The 19,941-nt window shown below is 33.7% G+C and overlaps 1 protein-coding gene and 1 long non-coding RNA gene across 3 annotated transcripts; one reads left to right on the forward strand and one right to left on the reverse strand.

Annotated features, from left to right (window-relative positions):
- Positions 1 to 10: 10 nt before the first annotated feature.
- On the forward strand, positions 11 to 19,218 carry LOC128205522 (uncharacterized). The gene is made up of 5 exons (XM_052907254.1): positions 11 to 283; positions 3,302 to 3,495; positions 6,635 to 6,779; positions 17,323 to 17,522; positions 18,167 to 19,218. The coding sequence occupies exons 1-5, from the start codon at positions 202 to 204 to the stop codon at positions 18,314 to 18,316; spliced, it is 771 nt and encodes a 256-aa protein (XP_052763214.1). The 5' UTR covers positions 11 to 201; the 3' UTR covers positions 18,317 to 19,218.
- Positions 12,748 to 15,036, reverse strand: LOC128203396 (uncharacterized). 2 transcript variants are annotated; one of them, XR_008255938.1, is made up of 4 exons: positions 14,686 to 15,036; positions 14,278 to 14,367; positions 13,311 to 13,422; positions 12,748 to 12,856 (listed from the first exon to the last, which is right to left on the reverse strand). It is a non-coding gene; the product is annotated as an uncharacterized LOC128203396 (long non-coding RNA). The 2 variants fall into 2 exon arrangements; XR_008255940.1 differs by having other exon boundaries at positions 14,278 to 15,034.
- Positions 19,219 to 19,941: the final 723 nt, after the last annotated feature.

Consider the following 19,941-nt stretch of genomic DNA (forward strand, 5'->3'; position numbering starts at 1 on the left):
GCGTTATTCTACCACTATCAAACGCTAGTTAAACCACTTCGCCTCGTTACGATTGGACACGGTTGACACACCTGTATATTTATATTTATTTTAAGTGACATTCCAAACTGTATATATCTGCACACAGTATAGCCTCACAGACAGTACATTGATCGAGAGCCAAGCTGGTGAGATTTATACAGAAAGCACAAATAGTAAAACATGTCTGCTTTAGAAATACTGAAAGGAAATGTCACAAGTAAACAAGGAGTTGTTCTTGATTTGTCTTCTTTTGATTTTGTAGGTAAGTATATTAAATTGTAATTTAAGAATGTTTTGTAAACTTGTTTGCAAAGTTGTATTCGTTTCTTTATGTCAATGAATTAATTGTATCTTCGAATAAAGAATACTACAAATCAAGTTTATAAGATATCGAATGATATAGCACAATTATATATTTATGTAAAATTATTTCTTTCATGCTTTACGCTGAAATATGGAGTTTAAATAGTGAAATAACAAATGTGAAATATCAATTTGTATTTTCACTGAAAAATAAGGAGTGAAAATATCAACTTTCAGAACTACTTTTAAATTCCGTTGTAGTTACTTGCCTTGATCAAAACAGAACACTGGACCTTGAACCAGTAAATGTTGTCAAAAAATGTTTAAAAATCAAAGAAATGTTTTATAAATATAAATAAATATATCTATATTTGGAAATTAACAACTTAACGTTTATTACCGGTTTTCCCGTTTATCAAACATTTTCCTGATCTTTGAAGCTGAATGTTCGAACATTTGCTTTCATACCAAACAAATTACAGACAAAAACAACTGTTCGAACATAAATAGAATTTTATATCATCGTTCAAATGTATTTCGAACTGTTTGCTGTTGTAGTACGTAAAATGAGCTTCCTGGAAAATTCACACAACAATTTACAGATAATCAGACATTTTTTAACCCCACCCACACCTCAAAATTTGTCAATAAACTAGCGTGGCATTCACTTAAAAGAAACAGAAAATTTGTTTATTTCAGCTTCACCACTCGTGAAAATATGTTTTTCTATGACACTCGTCAAACAAATATCCTACATATATTTATGTATATATAGTACGTTTTTTTGTGTAAAGGACATTTATATAGCTATATGAGCTCGAGGGATGAATGCGAAAAGGTTCTAAGTGGCATTAAATAAATATGTTAAAAAAATAAAATAAAGAAGCAGATAGAACCTTTTCGCTTTCACACCTCGATGTGTTAACGATAAAATATAAAATATGACACAAAGGCTAGTTATCTCAACTTAAAACATGCGAGTCATTGTACACCAAGTGTTGTTTAATTTTAAAAAAGAGTTAAAAACAACTTGTATTAAATGGTATCAAATTCAACATTTAAACCAAGATAATCATCGACTGTATTGATCATATAACCAACGATCGCTCATGCTATTGGAATTTGAAATCCATACATGTGCAAATTGCAAAACCTTTAACTCGAAAAAAATTAACAATTAATTTATCTTTGCACTCAAATTTCACGCCAATATTAGCGTTCATTGACTTTGTTGGTATTTTCTTGAAGGATACACTTCAACTGTTGATATAGTTTTAGACTTAGGCCCATATGAGGAAGACTTTTTTATATAAAATACAGGGGAACAGTGTTTAAGAAAATTTTCAAAAATATTAAGGGTCATCTTAACAAACTTTGTACATCAAAGCCATATAATGAATATTGAATAGCAATGTTAACACCACATAAAAATCACAGACAACTCTTATATATATATATTTATATTTATTTATTTATTTATTTATTTATTTATTTATTTATTTATTTATTTATTTATTTATTTATTTATTTATTTATTTATTTATATTTATTTATTTATTTATTTATTTTTTTATTTATTTTGTTTACATTCCACAGTCACATATGTCACATTTCCAGTGAATATTGTGATCGATGCAGGTATTTGATATGATATAAAATCACATTCTTCACACTCCGATATCAATGTGCAAGTTTGAAAATGCGCATTGTTATATCTTAATCGCATTCTCACATATTGCTGGGGTTTACCATTGCCATATATTATTATATACGTATCTTAGAGAAAATAAGGTTGATAACAAAGGAAAGAACAATAAGCCATACAATTTATAACAAGAAAAATAGAATGGAAACTCAACATATCACTAGCACATTTTTTACTTGAACACATGGCGAAATAATTGTAAAGATTTCCTTTATACAAGTAGCTGTATTTTCACAGATCACATTCTTTACATCTTTGGAGAATAGTGCGGAAAAGACATATATCACACAAATGTTAACAGCAAAGTATGTAAGAAAGTATTTATAGATACTCAAAGATTTGACTGTCTTAGCTTGAAAGCCTTACTACAGATAATTTTGTTAACAAGGATTTCTTATCGGAATTAAGAAATGTTAAAAAAATAACATATTTGGATTCCTTATATAATAGCTCGGGATATAAGTCTTCTATATCATTTTAATTCCAGAGTGTACATTTCCTATCTTGTCTGAGAATATTTTTATTTGTCGACCCAGTTCAAAATTCAAATTCTAAGACAGTATAACTTTGCTAAAATACCTTTGTATTTTACATTTTTAATATGTAAAATGAAACTCGAGCTTGAAATATATGTTTCACTTCTTTATACAATTACAGTGATGAGTGTGTCTCCATTACAGCCCTCCACCCTGTAATTTCTTATATACATATATCTTTTTTTCTAAACATGGGGACAAATGCGTTTAAATTACATATCATGTCACAATTTAGAATGAGAAAAGAATGTTATGTTATTGTTAAAACCTCTTTTTAGACACACATGTATACACATGTTACATTTTACTGTGTGATGAATAGGCACACTCTGCATTCAGCACATACAATATTTGACTACAAGGATATCATGTGACTGTTGTTGTTTTTTCTGCTCACTGATATCATCTTTGCTGTGGATTTACATCTGAGTTTATATATTATACATGTACATAACATGATAAACATTAAATATGAACCCACAAAGACATTTGACAATACAATTTACTAGTTATGCGTTGATATTTAATAATAAGTTAAACACTTCCGAGAGCTTTAATTTTCTGCTCTTTGCGGTGAGTTTACTCTTCAGTAGGCCAGGATTACACGAATTGATCGATATTGAAAAACTAAAGCTCAAAACACACAAAAGATTCAATTTATGAACATAAATATACTTTTAATTACCATTCAGCTATGTCCATTACATTAATATTAAGTACATCTTCACTGTTTCAGGTCTGTATTTTTCTGCGCACTGGTGTCCACCATGTCGCGGATTTACTCCTCAACTGGTTGATTTCTACAACAAGTGTGCAGATGAAAAGTTCATGATCGTCTTTATCAGTTCTGACAGAGACGAGGCGTCATTTAAGGAGTATTATAAAGAAATGCCATGGTCAGCACTGAAGTTTGAAGACAGAGCCAACAAGGTATTCATCCGTAAAGGCCTTAATTATGTACAGGAGTAATACGGACCACTTTCAACTTTATTATAAACTATTATGTTGTATTAATATACTGGAAACATATCGGGAATATATCTGCATAGTTATTGCATTTTTAGGTAAAAGAAACACCGATATACTCCTTAATGCATGGTTGTATAACAATAGTTCTTTTTTTCTAAATTGCAAAAAAAGTAGTAGCCTTTTCTGAAATATTTCCTTATAAAATTGTTTTATTTGTTTCTGTTGTTTTCGAAAGACATATTTTAACCACCATGCATTTCCTCAAAGAATGCGCGAAAATGAGTCTTGATATAGAATGTTACTAACCAATTTATTAACCAACTTTATTTTTATCATTGACTTGTTATAAACATAGGTATAAAGCTCTATAATAACATATGAGCAATTTCAAAAATGTTTTATTCTACAAGTTCACACGTATTGAAATACACTGTACATACATGAAATAAATTATCATAAATAAGAATGTCGTTATTCAATTGGATGCTTTTTATTTAAATCTAGCTTGCAGTAAAGAAAGTCTCACATGTTTAATGTCCGAGGTATACAATTGGTAATACACGTGCTATAATCTTGCTTGCAGGAAAACTTGTCTCAGATGGTATGTTGTCCTAGTTATACCCACTTTTAATACACGTGTTATAATCTTGCTTGCAGGAAAACTTGTCTCAGATGGTTTGTTGTCCTAGTTATACCCACTTTTAATACACGTGTTATAATCTTGCTTGCAGGAAAACTTGTCTCAGATGGTTTGTTGTCCTAGTTATACCCACTTTTAATACACGTGTTATAATCTTGCTTGCAGGAAAACTTGTCTCAGCTGGTTTGTTGTCCTAGTTATACCCACTTTTAATACACGTGTTATAATCTTGCTTGCAGGAAAACTTGTCTCAGATGGTTTGTTGTCCTAGTTATACCCACTTTTAATACACTTGTTATGTCTCCCCCTCTCTGGGGGAGACATATTGTTTTTGCCCTGTCCGTCAGTCCGGTAGTCCGTCAGTCCGTCCGTACGTCACACTTCGTTTCCGATCGATAACTGGAAAACCGCATGACCTAGGATCACCAAACTTGGTAGGGAGGTTGGTCGTGAGGTGTAGAGGATCCCTATTGTTTTTGGGGTCACTAGGTCAAAGGTCAAGGTCGCGGCGACCCCCAATATAAAAAACATTTCTGCTCAAAATCTTGAGAACGGTTTGACCTAGGTTCACCAAACTTGGTAGGGAGGTTGGTCATGAGGTGTAGAAGATCCCTATTGTTTTTGGGGTCACTAGGTCAAAGGTCAAGGTCGCGGCGACCCCCAATGTAAAAAACATTTCCGCTCAATATCTTGAGAATGGTTTGACCTAGGTTCACCAAACTTGGTAAGGAGGTTGATCATGAGGTTTAGAAAACTCCTATATCTTGGGGGGTCACAAGGTCAAAGGTCAACGTCGCTGTGACCTCTAATGTACAAAAATATTTCCGTGCAATATCAGGAGAATGCTTTGATCTAGGTTCACCAAACTTTGAAGTGAGGTTGGTCATGATGTCTAGATGATCCCAATTGTTTTGGGGGTAACAAGGTCAATAGTCAAGGTCGTGGTGACCTTCCATGTAAAAATCATTTGCGTGTAATATCTTTATGTCTCCCCCATTCATGGGGAGACATATTGTTTTTGCCCTGTCCGTCAGTCAGTCCATCAGTCTGTCAGTCAGTCAGTCAGTACGTCACACTTCGTTTCCGCCCAATAACTATAGAACTCTTAGACCCAGGAACTTCATACTTGGTATGCTAGTTGGTCATGACTAGTAGATGACCCCTATTGAATTTGGGGTCACTAGGTCAAAGATCAGGGTCAACGTGACCTTGAGGTGAAGAAACGGTTTCCACTCAATAACTAAAGATCCTTTGGGTCCAGGAACTTCATACTTGGTATGCTAGTTGTTCATGACTATTAGATGACTCCTATTGATTTTGAGATCAAAAGGTCAAAGGTCAAGGTTACCTTCAGGTAAAAAATGTTATGTTGGCAGTGACCTTAAGCTTAAAAATGGTTTCTGCTCAATAACTAAAGAAAGCTTGTACCCAGGAACTTCATAGTTGTTCATGACTAGTAGATGACTCCTATTGATTTTGAGATCAGTAGGTCAATGGTCAAGGTCACCGTGACCTTGAGGTGAAGAAACTGTTTCCGCTCAATAACTAGAGAACGCTTGCAACCAGGAATTTCATACTTGGTATGCTAGTTGGTCATGACTAGAAGATGACCCATATTGATTTTGAGATCACTAGGTCAAAGGTCAAGGTTGCCATGACCTTGAAGTGAAGAAAAAGTTTCCGCTCAATAACTAAAGATCCTTTGGTTTCAGGAACTTCATACTTGGTAAGCTAGTTGTTCATGACTAGAAGATGACCCCTATTGATTTTCAGATCAAAAGGTCAAAGGTCAAGGTTACCTTCAGGTAAAAAATGATACGTTGGCGGTGACCTTAAGCTTAAAAATGGTTTCTGCTCAATAACTTAAGAACGCTTGTACCCAGGAACTTCATTCTTGGTACGCTAGTCGGTCATGACTAGTAGATGACCCCTATTGATTTTGAGATCAGTAGGTCAAAGGTCAAGGTTGCCATGACCTTGAGTTGAAGAAATGGTTACCGCTCAGTAACTAAAGAACACTTGCACCCAAGAACTTAATACTTGGTATGCAAGTTGGTTATGTAGATGATCCCTATTGATGTTGTGATCAGTAGGTAAAAGGTCATGGTCACGATGACTGTGAGCTGAAAAATGGTTTCCGATCAATAATTGAATAACGCTTGCACCCAGGAACTTCATACAATGCAAACTTCGTTTACATTTTCCATGATTAATCAACAACACTTTCTTCTCTTCACTATTTAATATAATCGAATAAACCAAACTTCACTGTTGGTTTGTCTCCAGTCCAAAGTTACAAATTTCATGTCCATCATTTATTTTTTCTCAGCTACGACCACACAATAGGGGAGACAAGCGCTTTTTCAAAAAAGCAATCTCTAGTTATAATCTTGCTCGCATGAAAACTTGTATCAGAGTGTTTGTTGTACGAGATATATCTACTTTTGATATTGTTTGCAGGAAAAGTTGTCAGGGATGTTTGGTGTTGAAGGCATACCAACCTTTATCGTGCTGGACGCCAAATCGGGAGAGGTGAAGGCGAAGGATGGACGAGAGGTAGTCATGAAGAAGATAGATAAAAAAGACTTCTCTGCAAAGTCTTGGTAGACGTGTAGATACCACTGGAAGACGTAGAGGGCGTACCAATTACATATAAACTGGATTGTATAAACTGAATCATATATCAAGTGCAAATGATACACAATAGAATACATATTGTAGACTATGACCATACACATATTGTGTATATCTCAAGAATAACCCTTTAAACATGTCGATCCCTCTAACATCTTTCTTTATGTTGTTTCAAATCATAAGTAAATATCAAGAATAACCCTTTAAACTCGTCGATCCCTCTAACATATATCTTTATTTTATTTCAAATCATAAGTAAATGTCAAGAATAACCCTTTAAGCATGTCGATCCCTCTAACATCTATCTTCTTGTTGCTTAAAATCCTTAAAAGATGTCAGGTTTTCATTATGAGTGTATTTTGAAATTCTAGAAAAACTTCTATCCTTTTCTCTTTAGTTTAATCATGAATGTTCAAAAGGTTGAAGTTATGATTTTATTGTATGTTGATATAATTATGGCCTATTTAAACAGTATATTTCATTTTAAGGAAAACATTAAAGCAAAAAACACGGAATACTAGTTTCAGCACTGAGTGTGTTACAGAGAGGATAATTATTATTATGAGAGCAACAAAAAAGAGAACAGAACTAAACTTGAAGAATAAATGATTTTACTCCATCCGACTTTTGGTTTTTCAGGTATTTGTCCATGCAACAGAGCCATTCTGGTATTTCAAATATGATTTATTAAAAGGCTAAGCAGTTTCCTGTCATTGTATTACATTGACTATACACCCAATTTCAACGCTTTGCTTAGCTGGTTTACTTGTCTTAAAAACATACCAATGGGTCACTGGTTCATGACTTGAACGTAAATGACCCACTGTCGTATGTAATTACATACTGAAGATATGTTTTCATTGCTTAAGACAGTATGTATATTTTACAAATATGCATAATATAAGTTTAGGGTTGGAAGGAAGCCAATTGCTTCGTTTTAGCATTATTCATTTCATTAAAATATATTGAAACAACACAAATAATACATATATAGTGGTAATGATCAGGGAGATAGCTGCAAGCTTATCAAAACCTCTCTCCTTTCAAATCACTACGATGACTCCATATATTACTGGTATCATTTTAAAGGTATTTTCTTGCAGATTCGGAATATACAAAAATATATTACAAATACTAAATTCACCATACATTTAACAATTGTTACAGATTACATATTTGCTGTTTATTTCTATACATTGATTAAAATTACTTATTTTGCAATCTTTGAAAGCCGACAAAACTTTTGTTATAACATTTTGGGTAAAACCTATACATTTTCTTTATTTTCCTGCACTCAAAAGTTCAAAACCCTTTTTAGAAAATGACACCAAAATAAAATAAGGTCACCATGCATCCAAATGCATTAACCTTTACGATTTCATAATCGTATTATCACTGACAAGATAAACGTAATTAAACAGATTCACAATTAAACCGACATGGCCATGTGTATGCGTTGTTTATATTGTTGAACCTTCATTACACATATAACATGAGGGGCCGTTTTCATTAAGCATCTTAGTAAAAAGAAAATCAAAGTTGAATTTAATAAAAACTAACGATATTTTAAACGAATAATATGAAAATAAGGAAGAAAAAACATACGAATAAATTGGATAAAAATAGAGGGTATTTAAATAGGTTCCACTAACTTTAACATTTTCACTAAGGATATTTATGAATACAGCCACAGACTCAAAAATAAGTAGAAAACATGTATCTTGTGACTAGACAAGTCAGTACGAAATGTTAATGTTTTACTTGGAAGTTTCCTTGGTCATAAGGTTATTATTGTTATAAGGAGCAGTGTGTGTATACCACGTGATAAATTACGTCATAAATGCTACGTCGGGAGGCAATAATTTGCTTCGAATTAAGACTTTTATCAAAGATAACTTTTTCCACCATTTTGAATGAAACATAGCGCAGTCTACGCCGCATACGGAGCCCTGCCTTCGGTCTTTTACCAGAATTTGATTGAGAGTTTAGTTTCTTAAAACACTTCGACAAACCTTTTCACAATACAGTCTTCTGGCGGAGCTCTGTCAAAACAATATTTTTGAAAAAGTTTGTCGAAGTGTTTGATGAAACTAATCACCTTATCAAACTCCGGTAGTAAAACGAAGACAGGGCTCCTTAAGCGGCATAGACTGTCTTTTGTTTCATTTAAAATGGTGTTGTAAAAGAAAAGTTATCTTTGTCTTCATTTTCAGCAAAATGTTGCCCTCTGGTGTAGCATAAATAACGTAATTTATCATGTGGTATACACACACTGAGGAATTAAGAGGCACAAATCGATACTGGGCTCGTTTCGAACATGTCCTGTATGTGGATAGTAAGAACAGTGTTTGAATTTGTATTCAGTATCCAAAAGAATCAGAATTCAAGTGCCAAGTTACATGTAACAAGTGAAAACGTGTCACAACATATGGTTTATGGGATAAACTGTTCACACAGTCATGTCCAGTCTCATCCAACAATCCAACGTGATGGCAGTTTTGTGGTTAGAATGCAACTGTTAAAACAATTAAAACAATGATGTCTGCCATAAACAGTGTGTGTATACCACGTGATAAATTGCGTCATAAATGCTACGTCGGAAGGCAATATTTTGATTTGAAAATAGACTTTAAACAAAGATAACTTCACTATTTCTTCACCATTTTAAATGAAACAAAGCGCAGTCCAAGCAGCTTACGGAGCCCCACCTTCGGTCTTTTACCAGTATTTGATCGAGAGTTTAGTTACTTAATACACTCCGACAAACCTTTTCACAATACGGCCGTCTGACGGAGCACTGTCAAAACATTATTTTGGAAACAGGTTTGTCGAAGTGTTTGATGAAACTAATGACCTCATCAAATTTTGGTAAAAAAACAAATGCGGGGCTCTTTAAGCGGCATAGACTGCCCTCTGTTTCATTTAAAATGGTGTTTAAAATGAAAAGTTATCTTTGATTTAAGTCTTCATTTTAAGCAAATGTTTGCCTTCCGACGTAGCATGTATGACGTCATTTATCACGTGGTATATACACACACTGATAAATCACTCTTTAAAACCATAAGAACATTTTACCAGCGAGTCATGTGACTCAAACAACAATGTAGTTCTTACAATTTCAAATAAAATCACTGAGGCTACAGGTTACTGATTTAAATAGCCAGAAGGCTCAAGACCACAGTTATCTGCCCACCGTTGACCAAGATCCGGATGTGATTACAGAAAAAAGAGTGCTTGTGTTCAAGTATCAATATATTTTTTTTAAATTAAATGAAAAAGGAGCAAACAATGTTTTTTTTTGCAGAAAACTTGACTGAATTTGACACTCTATTGCAGAAAATGATAGTTTTCAGTGTAAATATTGGAAAATTCATAGCTGGTGGAAGTCTGAAAATTAGTTGTAGCCGATTGACTCCTTGGCGGAAGGGTTATGTATTTGAACTCAATTTTGACAGTCGGGTCAATGTCAACATGGTGTTTTCTTGTGATTATATTTTGTGTCTTGAATTGTTCTAGAGATGCCATGTCCTTGTTTTTCAATTGGGATGTGTATAAAGTCAAAAGCCAGGTTAGTGTCTATATGAAACATATAGTAAAAATAACTGTGGTCTCACGCCAGAAACACCACAAGGCAACGTGAAGACATTCCAGATCAAAGTATATAAGAATGGCTGGTTGATGGAAGAGCAACTATATTCATTATACAAATTTGGATGAAGAACGGAATTAATGTCCAATTTCTGACACGCAGGAAAGTGTATTCATTCGTACGATCATATCTCATTGAAATTACATGGCCAATGCAAAAAATATATGGTTGATGAATGAGCATCTCGCACTGTATAGAGATTAGTAACAGCTTCACCACCATGACAGCGGCAGGGGTTTCGATTTACTCTTTGACAGCACTACTCGGCGCGCCGTTTGCACAAATCTCTCCGAAATGATAAAATGACCAATTGATTTAAGCTCTGATCTATTTACTTTATTTCAATCGTAATATAATATTAGACTCATTGAAAAACAATTCATAAATATATTTAATATAGACATAAATATAGATATGAATAACGACTATACTGGACTATAATACAAACGAAAACGCTATAAGGACTGGATTTCTTCTATATGGTTCGTATAATCTTTTCATTACTTTTTATTCAAGGTAACCACTCGGTCAGAACGAATGGTTTTACGTTTAAACTTAGTGCATTGAGCCAAATACTTTATACTGCTCTTTCTACCTTCTATGTATGGGTTTTTTAAGTATTCATTGATTCATCTGTAGCAGTACTGTTTATATATAGAAATGATAAATTGAGCAATGCGGCAACAATAATCTATGTGGTATGGGAAATTTCCACTCGCTCACTCATTATGCACCTATCAATATTTTGCCCCAGGGGGGGGGGGGGGCGGCGGGCAGACCCAGGGGAATTAGACAAGTTTTCCTTTTGGGTGTCTAATTCCCCACCCTGGAGCCAATACTTTTGTCTAAATCCCAAAAGTGGGAGATGCTTTGTCTATCTAATGTCCCGGGGATAGATGGATGAAGGCAAACCTAGTGCCAATATTGCCAGATAAGCATTTTTTTCACCCGACATGAAAGAGCTAGAAGTCAGCCAGCCAGAAATGTCATCCAGATGACAGTTGTTTTATTCATTCCAACCAATGCTTTTTAAATATATGGAGAAAAAAGTTGCACCATTTTATCTATTCTGATGGAAAGCACATCAAAACGTTTCCCTACCTACTTCCTAGGTTTAATAAAACAAAACTTTATAAAATAAATGACTTCAGCATTACTGTTTTTATATTCAAAGGGATGACTACCCTTTGCTATATTTTGGAACTTAAAAAAGAATGTCAGAAAGTATATAAAAGTATACATTTTTAGAAAGGTCTCTTCAATTATTATCTCTGTCATGCAATGACAAAGTCAATAAAATTATTTGGATGTGAAGAGATAAAGTACACATTGAATGCGCCGTTTAAAAAAAAAAAATGTCCTACAGAAAGGGGCAACCCCAACACATATTTGTTTGTCGCATTTCATACCTTGATACTTTTGCAATTTGCCTTTAAATGAATTTTATAACATATATTTGGAAATCACAGGGGATATAAATACCACATTTGGAGTAATAATGAAACTAAACCTCTTTTTAAAAAAATCAGTAACATGGTTCCCTCAAGCAAGAATAAATGTATAAAATGCACTAACAGTTTGGTGTATAAAAATGCACTAACTTTTTGTTGTTAGCTGGTTAACCCTTTTCTGTAGGCTTTTTTTTTGTTTTAAATGTTTTAAATGTTACAAATAGTTTGCATTCATTTTCTTATTTCTCTGTTCAGGAGCAAAAAACACCACTGTATTTGATATTAAATGAAAGAGCTTGAAGAAAATGTTTGTTTTGTTGTGTTTGTTTTTAATATTGTTGTGTTTTTTGAGGAGTGTGGGGTGAGTGTTACGCCATTTTCAACATTATTTCAGTTATATCACGGCAACAGATTACTTTTTCATGATCCCTGGTATTTAAAACAAACCAGTACCAGGCCTGTCTTCCACAAAGCGACTTGAGTCGAGATCGTGCTCAAACTCAAAATTTCAATATCAAATAATGACCTCAATATTATTGCTAATAATTTTGTCTGCCTGTGAAACATGGGAGTTTCACAAGCAGACACAAATTTAGTGCAGTGGCAATACAATTGAATGAGATATCCAATGTTGAAATTTTAGTTTTAGCAAGATATCGACTCGAGATGCTTTGTGAAAGCCGTGCCAGGCCAGTACATTTTTGAAAGAGGTCCACCAAAGGAACATTCCTGTGAAAACTTGGATGAAAGTGGGCAGTGATCAGAATAGCTCACCTTGAGCCTTTGGCTCTAGGTGATCTAAAAATAGACCAATCACTAGGATCAAAAATATATAGAACATTGTGAACTTCATTTTTTATTTTTATTTTTATTGTTTTTACATAATATATTCATCAAATCTTTTTGGTACCCTCCTCCGTCCAAACCTCGAAACATCTACCATGATATCTGAAACAGAAGTTACTCAATTAAGCATGATTTTATAGTATGCAGGTTGTGGTACCTGGGATAGATAATAACCATGCTTTGGCAGGAGTACATGGTGATTTGAGTATACAATTGCACAAAAGTAATTTATAAGTATATTTTGATTCCAGCTGTGTATTATAAAGGGTTTTATGTAAACTTAAAATATTTATACATACATAAAGTATAGTGCTGAATAGACAATACAACTCTTAAAATCTACATATCATGTACTCCTTTTGAGTAAAGTTTAAACAAAAGTCATTGCGCGGTTTAGGAGGAGTTGCACTGAAAAGATGTTATGGACATATTCCTACATAAACCCCCCCCCCCCAAAAAAAAAATATATAAAAAATTCTGACTTTTTGGGAGTATAAATATTCTAATATTATATGTAAAATATATAACTATTAAGCTGAGTAGCATGGGTACTCACTGTCTGGTGCACTCTGAGCCTGGCTATGGTTTGGGCTCCTAGCGGAACTTCTATGGGTAGTCGCAGTCGATGTGGCAGCACCACCAGGAGTTGTCTCTGTCCTCAACTCTTTCTAGAAAAACAAAGCTTTATTTAACAAGAGAGCCAATAGTCCCTATATCGCTAGCCTGAGATCACAATACAAAGACTTAGACATTCCCATGACAGAGGAGGAGCAACAGTATCAGTAGTTCCTTGTAGTACCGGTAGTTGTATGGAAACAAACATTCTGACAAAATACCAGTATGTTTGGGTGAAAAATGTGGCCTTTGAAGTGTATACAAGGTTTTACTAAAATTTGACCGAATACATAGTTTTTAACCCCACGCAACCCAAATTCAAACTTAGCCTACATTTCATGTAGACTCACATTTTGCCCGTATTTCATACATGAGGATTGGATGTTAAATGTGGCATGTAGAGAGTATAAAACGTTTTTTTTAAGATTTGACCTAGGGACCTTAATTATTCAACGTAGATGAAAAGATTTAATCTGAGGCTTGGTAGAGGGTCACCCAAGGAAAATATTTTGAAATTCGACCATTGGTTCAGGAGTCATCTGAAGCAATTGCTATAAATAAAACCGTGACGACCACAACTACGGAGACCGTGCGATCACAAAAGCTTACCTAATAAGAAAACTAACTTTATTTAGTAAATTATAACATGACTTTACCAAATTTTTCAACATATATTTTGACAACAAATAAAACAAAATAGGTTGTTTTTAATTCTAATGGTAGATATATGGGGTGTTGTGTTTGGAGGTGAAAAAATGCCATTAGAGTTCAGTTCCAGTTTGTACAGACATTCTCTTTACAATTTAAAAGTTTTCGATTTAAGCAAATCAGACATGTTAATGTAAAGCCACTTCTTTATTGTTGAGACATTTGTTCTTGATGTACCTGTCATGATGTGAATGCTTTACCTTTTTCAGAGACCGTGTCTCTGCAGCCTTTGCCTGGCCCCTTTCTCTGTTTGCAGCGACATTGTTGAGGTGCTCCAACCAAATGTTAACCTGTTTCCATACAAAATCAACATTTAATAAATTCACATTTATCAATTTGGAACAAACACCTAAATATAGCGCACATAGATTAAATTAAATTTTAATTAAACAAAAATATACCATTAAAGATGAAAAAACGCGTCCGGCATAGCCTTAACCATATTGACCCAATTACAAACAAATCAATGTATTTGAAACTTTAAACGATACTGCTCTATTATAGACCATTTATTAGATTTTTTATGGCTCAATCTGTCGATTCTGTAAACCAACTATGCATGCTAGGGAATGGAAGAAACAGATTATAGCTCCATATAATAATCTTACCAACTCGACCACAGCTACCCTTGTGGGCAGAATGATAACCGAAATTCACAATTGCAGCATCACGAGGGGTTGCATTAGTTCACGGTAGGAAATATTTATGGAAATATACTGTTGTAAAGACGTCGAGTCCCAGTAGCTCAGTCGGTAACAATGCGGGTTGCCAATTTAGGGGCTTTGAGTTTGAATCCCTGCTAGGCCAACTTTCTTTATAGACGTATATTTAGGGCGGAATATCGAAAACACTGCACAAACAAGTGTATTAAACATCGAAAATTGCAATAATATTCTATGATATAGCCAATTACAAGGGCAGGTAATCCAAATATGAATGAGGTCAATGAGTGGGTCTATAATGATAATCATGTTAATTATTTTCAATGAAAAAATGACCGTTTGTCATATTATAACATGAAAATTTCATGTTATAATATGACAAACGGTCATTTTTTTAAAAACCCTCTCCCTCATATAGACGCTTTTTTGACGAGACTGCAGCAGAGGGCATTTGAAAACATAGTGACAAAAGAAGAAATTGATCAAAACGGACTTTATGTCAAAATCGTAAAGGACAGCGCGCGCAAAAACACATGGCAATAGAATGGAACTTTAATACGATATGCCAAAATAAATTATAGTAATGATGAACATTTCCTGTTTATATTTAATACTGTACCTTTAAATATGGTTGTGAGATCTTTTGAGATGCTATCCACCCATTCACACATCTCTTTAACTGAGAAGGATGAAACGTGTGAAAGTTTGTCCGCCATTTTTTTAGTGCGACAGTACAGTTGTCTAAACTCCGGGTACCGGGATACGAAATACGGTTGTCTATACAACTCCGGGTACCGAGATGTAAAATCCGTCTTATGTCTAAAACCCGGGACCCGGAATTATTCGGCGTGTCAAATTCCCGCCTGTCGGGAATTGTCTTCTGTCTAAAGTCCCGTGTATGCCCGCCGCCCCCCCCCCTGGGGCAAAATATTGATAGGTGCATTAGCTTCATCACGGTCTATTTATAGCATTGATAAATACATATATCGAGCACGTTTACAAGGCTATTTATTCAATACAACCAAGCTGTTAACTTATATTTCTACCAGTGTGCTGAAGTTGTTGGAATAAACTTAAATTAATAAAAAAGGAAGCGAAAATGGCCTGCAAGAACGCTCTTGATCTCTTTCAAGGGAAGCTGGACGGTGACGATAACTTATCTTCATGTGATCTTATCGGTATGTACATATACATTTTGTCTATTCCTGCAATAACTTTCTTCATATAGTCGTGTGTGCTTTTATGCATCCTTAAGGCAATCACAAAGTAATATTGTAAAAATATGTTTTAATTAAAAGAAAAAAATCAAATATAAAATATTTTATTAAGGCCAATATAAACTAACTACAGACAGTGTTATTGGTTTAGTAACGAAATACATTGTATCATCGATGAATACATTAAAGAACACCTAATATTTTGTCCTTTGAACGGGTAATATATATATTACTATATATATAGTCCATCTAAATGGCCGTCAACGAGTCTTTTGACGTTTTTTACAATGGCAGACTCGAGACACACATGAAATGTCAAAATAATAAAAAAAGTATCCCTGATCGCTCATTATTGTAGCTATATATATATGTTGATGTAATAAGTAGTTTTATTTATACCTTAAACATGTTTTAGCTGCTGGTGTGTTTTTTGCAGTTTTCAATATATTATGTAAAGCTCTGGAAGTATTTAATATGAAGAATATAAAATAAAATTATGATGTACATGCCCAAGTGCCATGATATTTACAATTATATTTCCTTATTTTTCATTTTAACGTATAAACTTCCCATATTGTCATATATGTAAGACACTTGTTTTTTTAATCAAATTCAAGTGTTAATTTGTTTTTTAGCAATATCGGCAATGTATGATCCTTTGACCTTGAATAAAAATATATATAGAATTAGATATTACAAATTGTAAAGAAATTGAATTCTGAAACATGATACCACTTGATAATGGTAGGTAATTATTGCCGATCAATGAGGATCTATTCCTCCAGTACCCATGTACATATTAGTTCAGGTTAAGAAACCGTACAACTAAGCAAACCGTATTGATAAGTGAATGTTTAATGAAGTAAATCAAGTTTTAATTCTGTGGTACGTTCACCTTAATAGTTAAAAGCTCTCAGTTTTGCTAAACCACATCGTCAAAATGCTATAATATGAGCAATTCACTCTGTTGCGTTTAAGCGGACGACAAGTAAAAAGGGATTCATTTAACAAAAGAAATCGGGCTCTGACTTATATGCTGGCGGATTTTGCCCTAATGTTTCGGCGAAAGGGCAAAAATGCGAATACGCGCCAAGTGGCAGAGCGTAAACGCGCAATGTGGCGTGCTCAAAAAACGAAATAATTCATGCGGTGCATTTTTGATACGCCACTTGCCACTTGGCGCATTTTTTGCCCCGCTACTTGGCTGTCCAATTTTCGCTCAGCAAAAACACGAAATTGCTGATATCAATAACAATACAGAATCAAGCTCAACATTGACCTCTATACACAAAGGAGCCCAAACACATTGTTTACTTTCATGTTAAGCATATATATATAAAAAAAAAATATTTCTATTTTACCCCAGGTATTTATTTCTCGGCCCATTGGTGTCCGCCGTGTAGAGGTTTCACACCAACCCTGGCAGATTTCTACAAGGAAGCGAAAGATGAGAAGTTCCAAATCGTGTTCGTCAGTTTCGACAGAGACGAGACATCCTTCAATACCTATTTCAAAGAAATGCCATGGCTGGCGCTTAAGTTTGGTGACGACACTGAAGATATTAAGGTTTGTACTTTGTTCTGGTATGTCATGTTTATTTCTTTTTCTTTCATATTTTCTGCGGTTTATCGTGAATACATAGACCGATATTTGTTTTGATTCTGTGTCTAACGCAATGGCATTAGAGCTGCATTTTCACAGAATCTGTTTTGATGTTTCAAAAATGGCTAAAAATCAGCTTATTTTGACATCAATGCCTTCAATTTAGTCATGTAAGAAGACTCACAATAGAACAGATCTTAATTGTTTGAAAAACTTAAAAAAGATTTCTTGAAGCGTAAACGCTTTTAGCAATAAATCATCAATTTTCGAACGTAAACAAGAAAAACTGCCATCTGATATTTTATCAGCAGTCTTATATCACTGGCTTCCACACATTTACGCAAACATGGCTCATCCAAAGACAAAAAAGGTGTCGAAACGGTCAATCTGTGAGCGTGCGGCTTTAAGAATAAAGTTAATCACACCTGGCGCCTGCGAGTACAGGGCAATATACACATACAACGAAAACGGTAAGGGCAATAAAAAGGGGGTTTGTGAGAGGACAGTATTCCAACAGTCAACCTAAGATTTATCCTGATAAATGTCAATATTTACAATGTTAAAGCCTTATCAGAGTGATACAATTATAATATGTATTATGTTCACAGAAATCTCTAGCAGACACGTTCAAGGTCAGTGGTATCCCGATGTTGGTGATTCTGGATAAGGATGGGAACGTAAAGGAGAAGAATGCTCGTTCGACCGTCGAAGCGAACAAAGACAATCCAGCAAAATGCATTGCAGATTGGAGGAAATAGAGGCATCACCATATCCACATTGTTACTTAAAATTGTATTTTTTTCCTTAACATTTAAGGTTTCTAAAGACTGCATGCATGATTGGTTATTAATAATACAATTACAGTATTTGCGCAGTATTCATGAAGTATTTGGGTTTGTTTTTATTCAGTTTAGAAATGAAGATTTTCTCGTGTGGCTATACTTATTTGGGAAGATATTATCATATTGTTAATCAATCGATTCAATAATACATTAAGGAAGTCAGTCAAAACAAACAGAGAAGAGATATGTGAATAGGACAAGAACAATGTATCCTCATTGCAATATTGTCAATAATCGTCATCATACTATTGCTATTGAGATTCAGTTAAGGTCTATGTATTGCATTTCATGATTCACTTTTTTCCTTAAGGGTAAAGTTTTGTCTTAGGGCCTAATAAAAAAATACATTTGGTTCGGGTAACCCGACCCTACCTACGGAATAGGCGCCGACCCTACCGATTTTATAGTCAGTTTGAAAAAAAATGAAAAAATAATAAAAAAATAAATAAATATTTTTTTTATTATTTTTCAATATCTAGTTTAAAACCTTAAATGCTTGTACAGAAGATAACTTTTAACACCATCCCGCTGCTAGGATAAAAAATGACATTCTTATATAAACTTAATAAAAAAAGCCTACCTACCCTACCTATTTTTGAAAAGGATGTTACCCTAACCAAACAATTTTTTTCTAGGCCTAATAAATAATACCATTTCACTTCTTAATACTATAAACTGATATTGATATGACATTGTATCACCTGTTTGTGATGTGTTTCGTAAATTATTTTTGTTCAATTTTATTTTAGTGAAATTTTCTCTGTTACCATATCATACATATGTTATCATATTATTGGCAATAAAATATATGCTTTGTTCTTCACTTTCATTTTATCCCAGACAACCTAAATAATTTAACATATATCTAAATACATGATCGTGGTAAAAAATATGATGTATAAATACCATTTCCGGAATAAAAAACAGTTAACTTGCTGGTATATCTTTACTTACTATAATAAACACCCTAAGTAGTATTCAATCTTCATTTTAACATTTGATTAACTTTTTCAAAGGTTGTCTTAATAGTTATAATTTTATAAAACTATTGACCAATAAATACATACTTTGTCAACTTCGACTAAACCAACGAAATAAATTGTAATTCTGTTGAAATATAGGTACAGGTATTGATCAGTCAATTATGATTTGATTTAAATACATGTATAGTTAATATACCATTGTATATAATTCTTTGGTTTGGTCAAAATATTTAATTATTGGTCCCTTAAAGATGCCTTCTTACTCCCAGATAAGATTTACCACAATTGATAATATTGTTTTAATATTCCAAAAAGGATGAACAAATGTCCAAAACAATGGTTCTTATGAAGGATACCGGTATTTTTACCATATGAGTAGATAACAGCAAATATTTTAGCGTTCACCAATCGTTTAATATTATTGCGCTTTCTGCTATTAAATACACGGTTATAATTTTGTTATAAGTAATTAATATCTTCTATAAAAGCATTATTTAGTAGGTAGTTAAAGGTTTATAAGTCAAAGTTGATGTTTGTTATACTTGTGTATGTATTTAT

The sequence above is a fragment of the Mya arenaria genome, chromosome 2 (genome assembly GCF_026914265.1).
Source record: "Mya arenaria isolate MELC-2E11 chromosome 2, ASM2691426v1".
Classification (NCBI taxonomy): Eukaryota; Metazoa; Mollusca; class Bivalvia; order Myida; family Myidae; genus Mya; species Mya arenaria.

Bases quoted from the DNA above. Each gene is read 5' to 3' on its own strand.
- LOC128205522 (XM_052907254.1), top strand. From the start codon at position 202: ATGTCTGCTTTAGAAATACTGAAAGGAAATGTCACAAGTAAACAAGGA. The intron at 6,780-17,322 runs AGACGTGTAGAT...ATTTTACCCCAG, and splicing joins CTTCTCTGCAAAGTCTTGGT to GTATTTATTTCTCGGCCCAT. The intron at 17,523-18,166 runs GTTTGTACTTTG...TTATGTTCACAG, and splicing joins ACGACACTGAAGATATTAAG to AAATCTCTAGCAGACACGTT.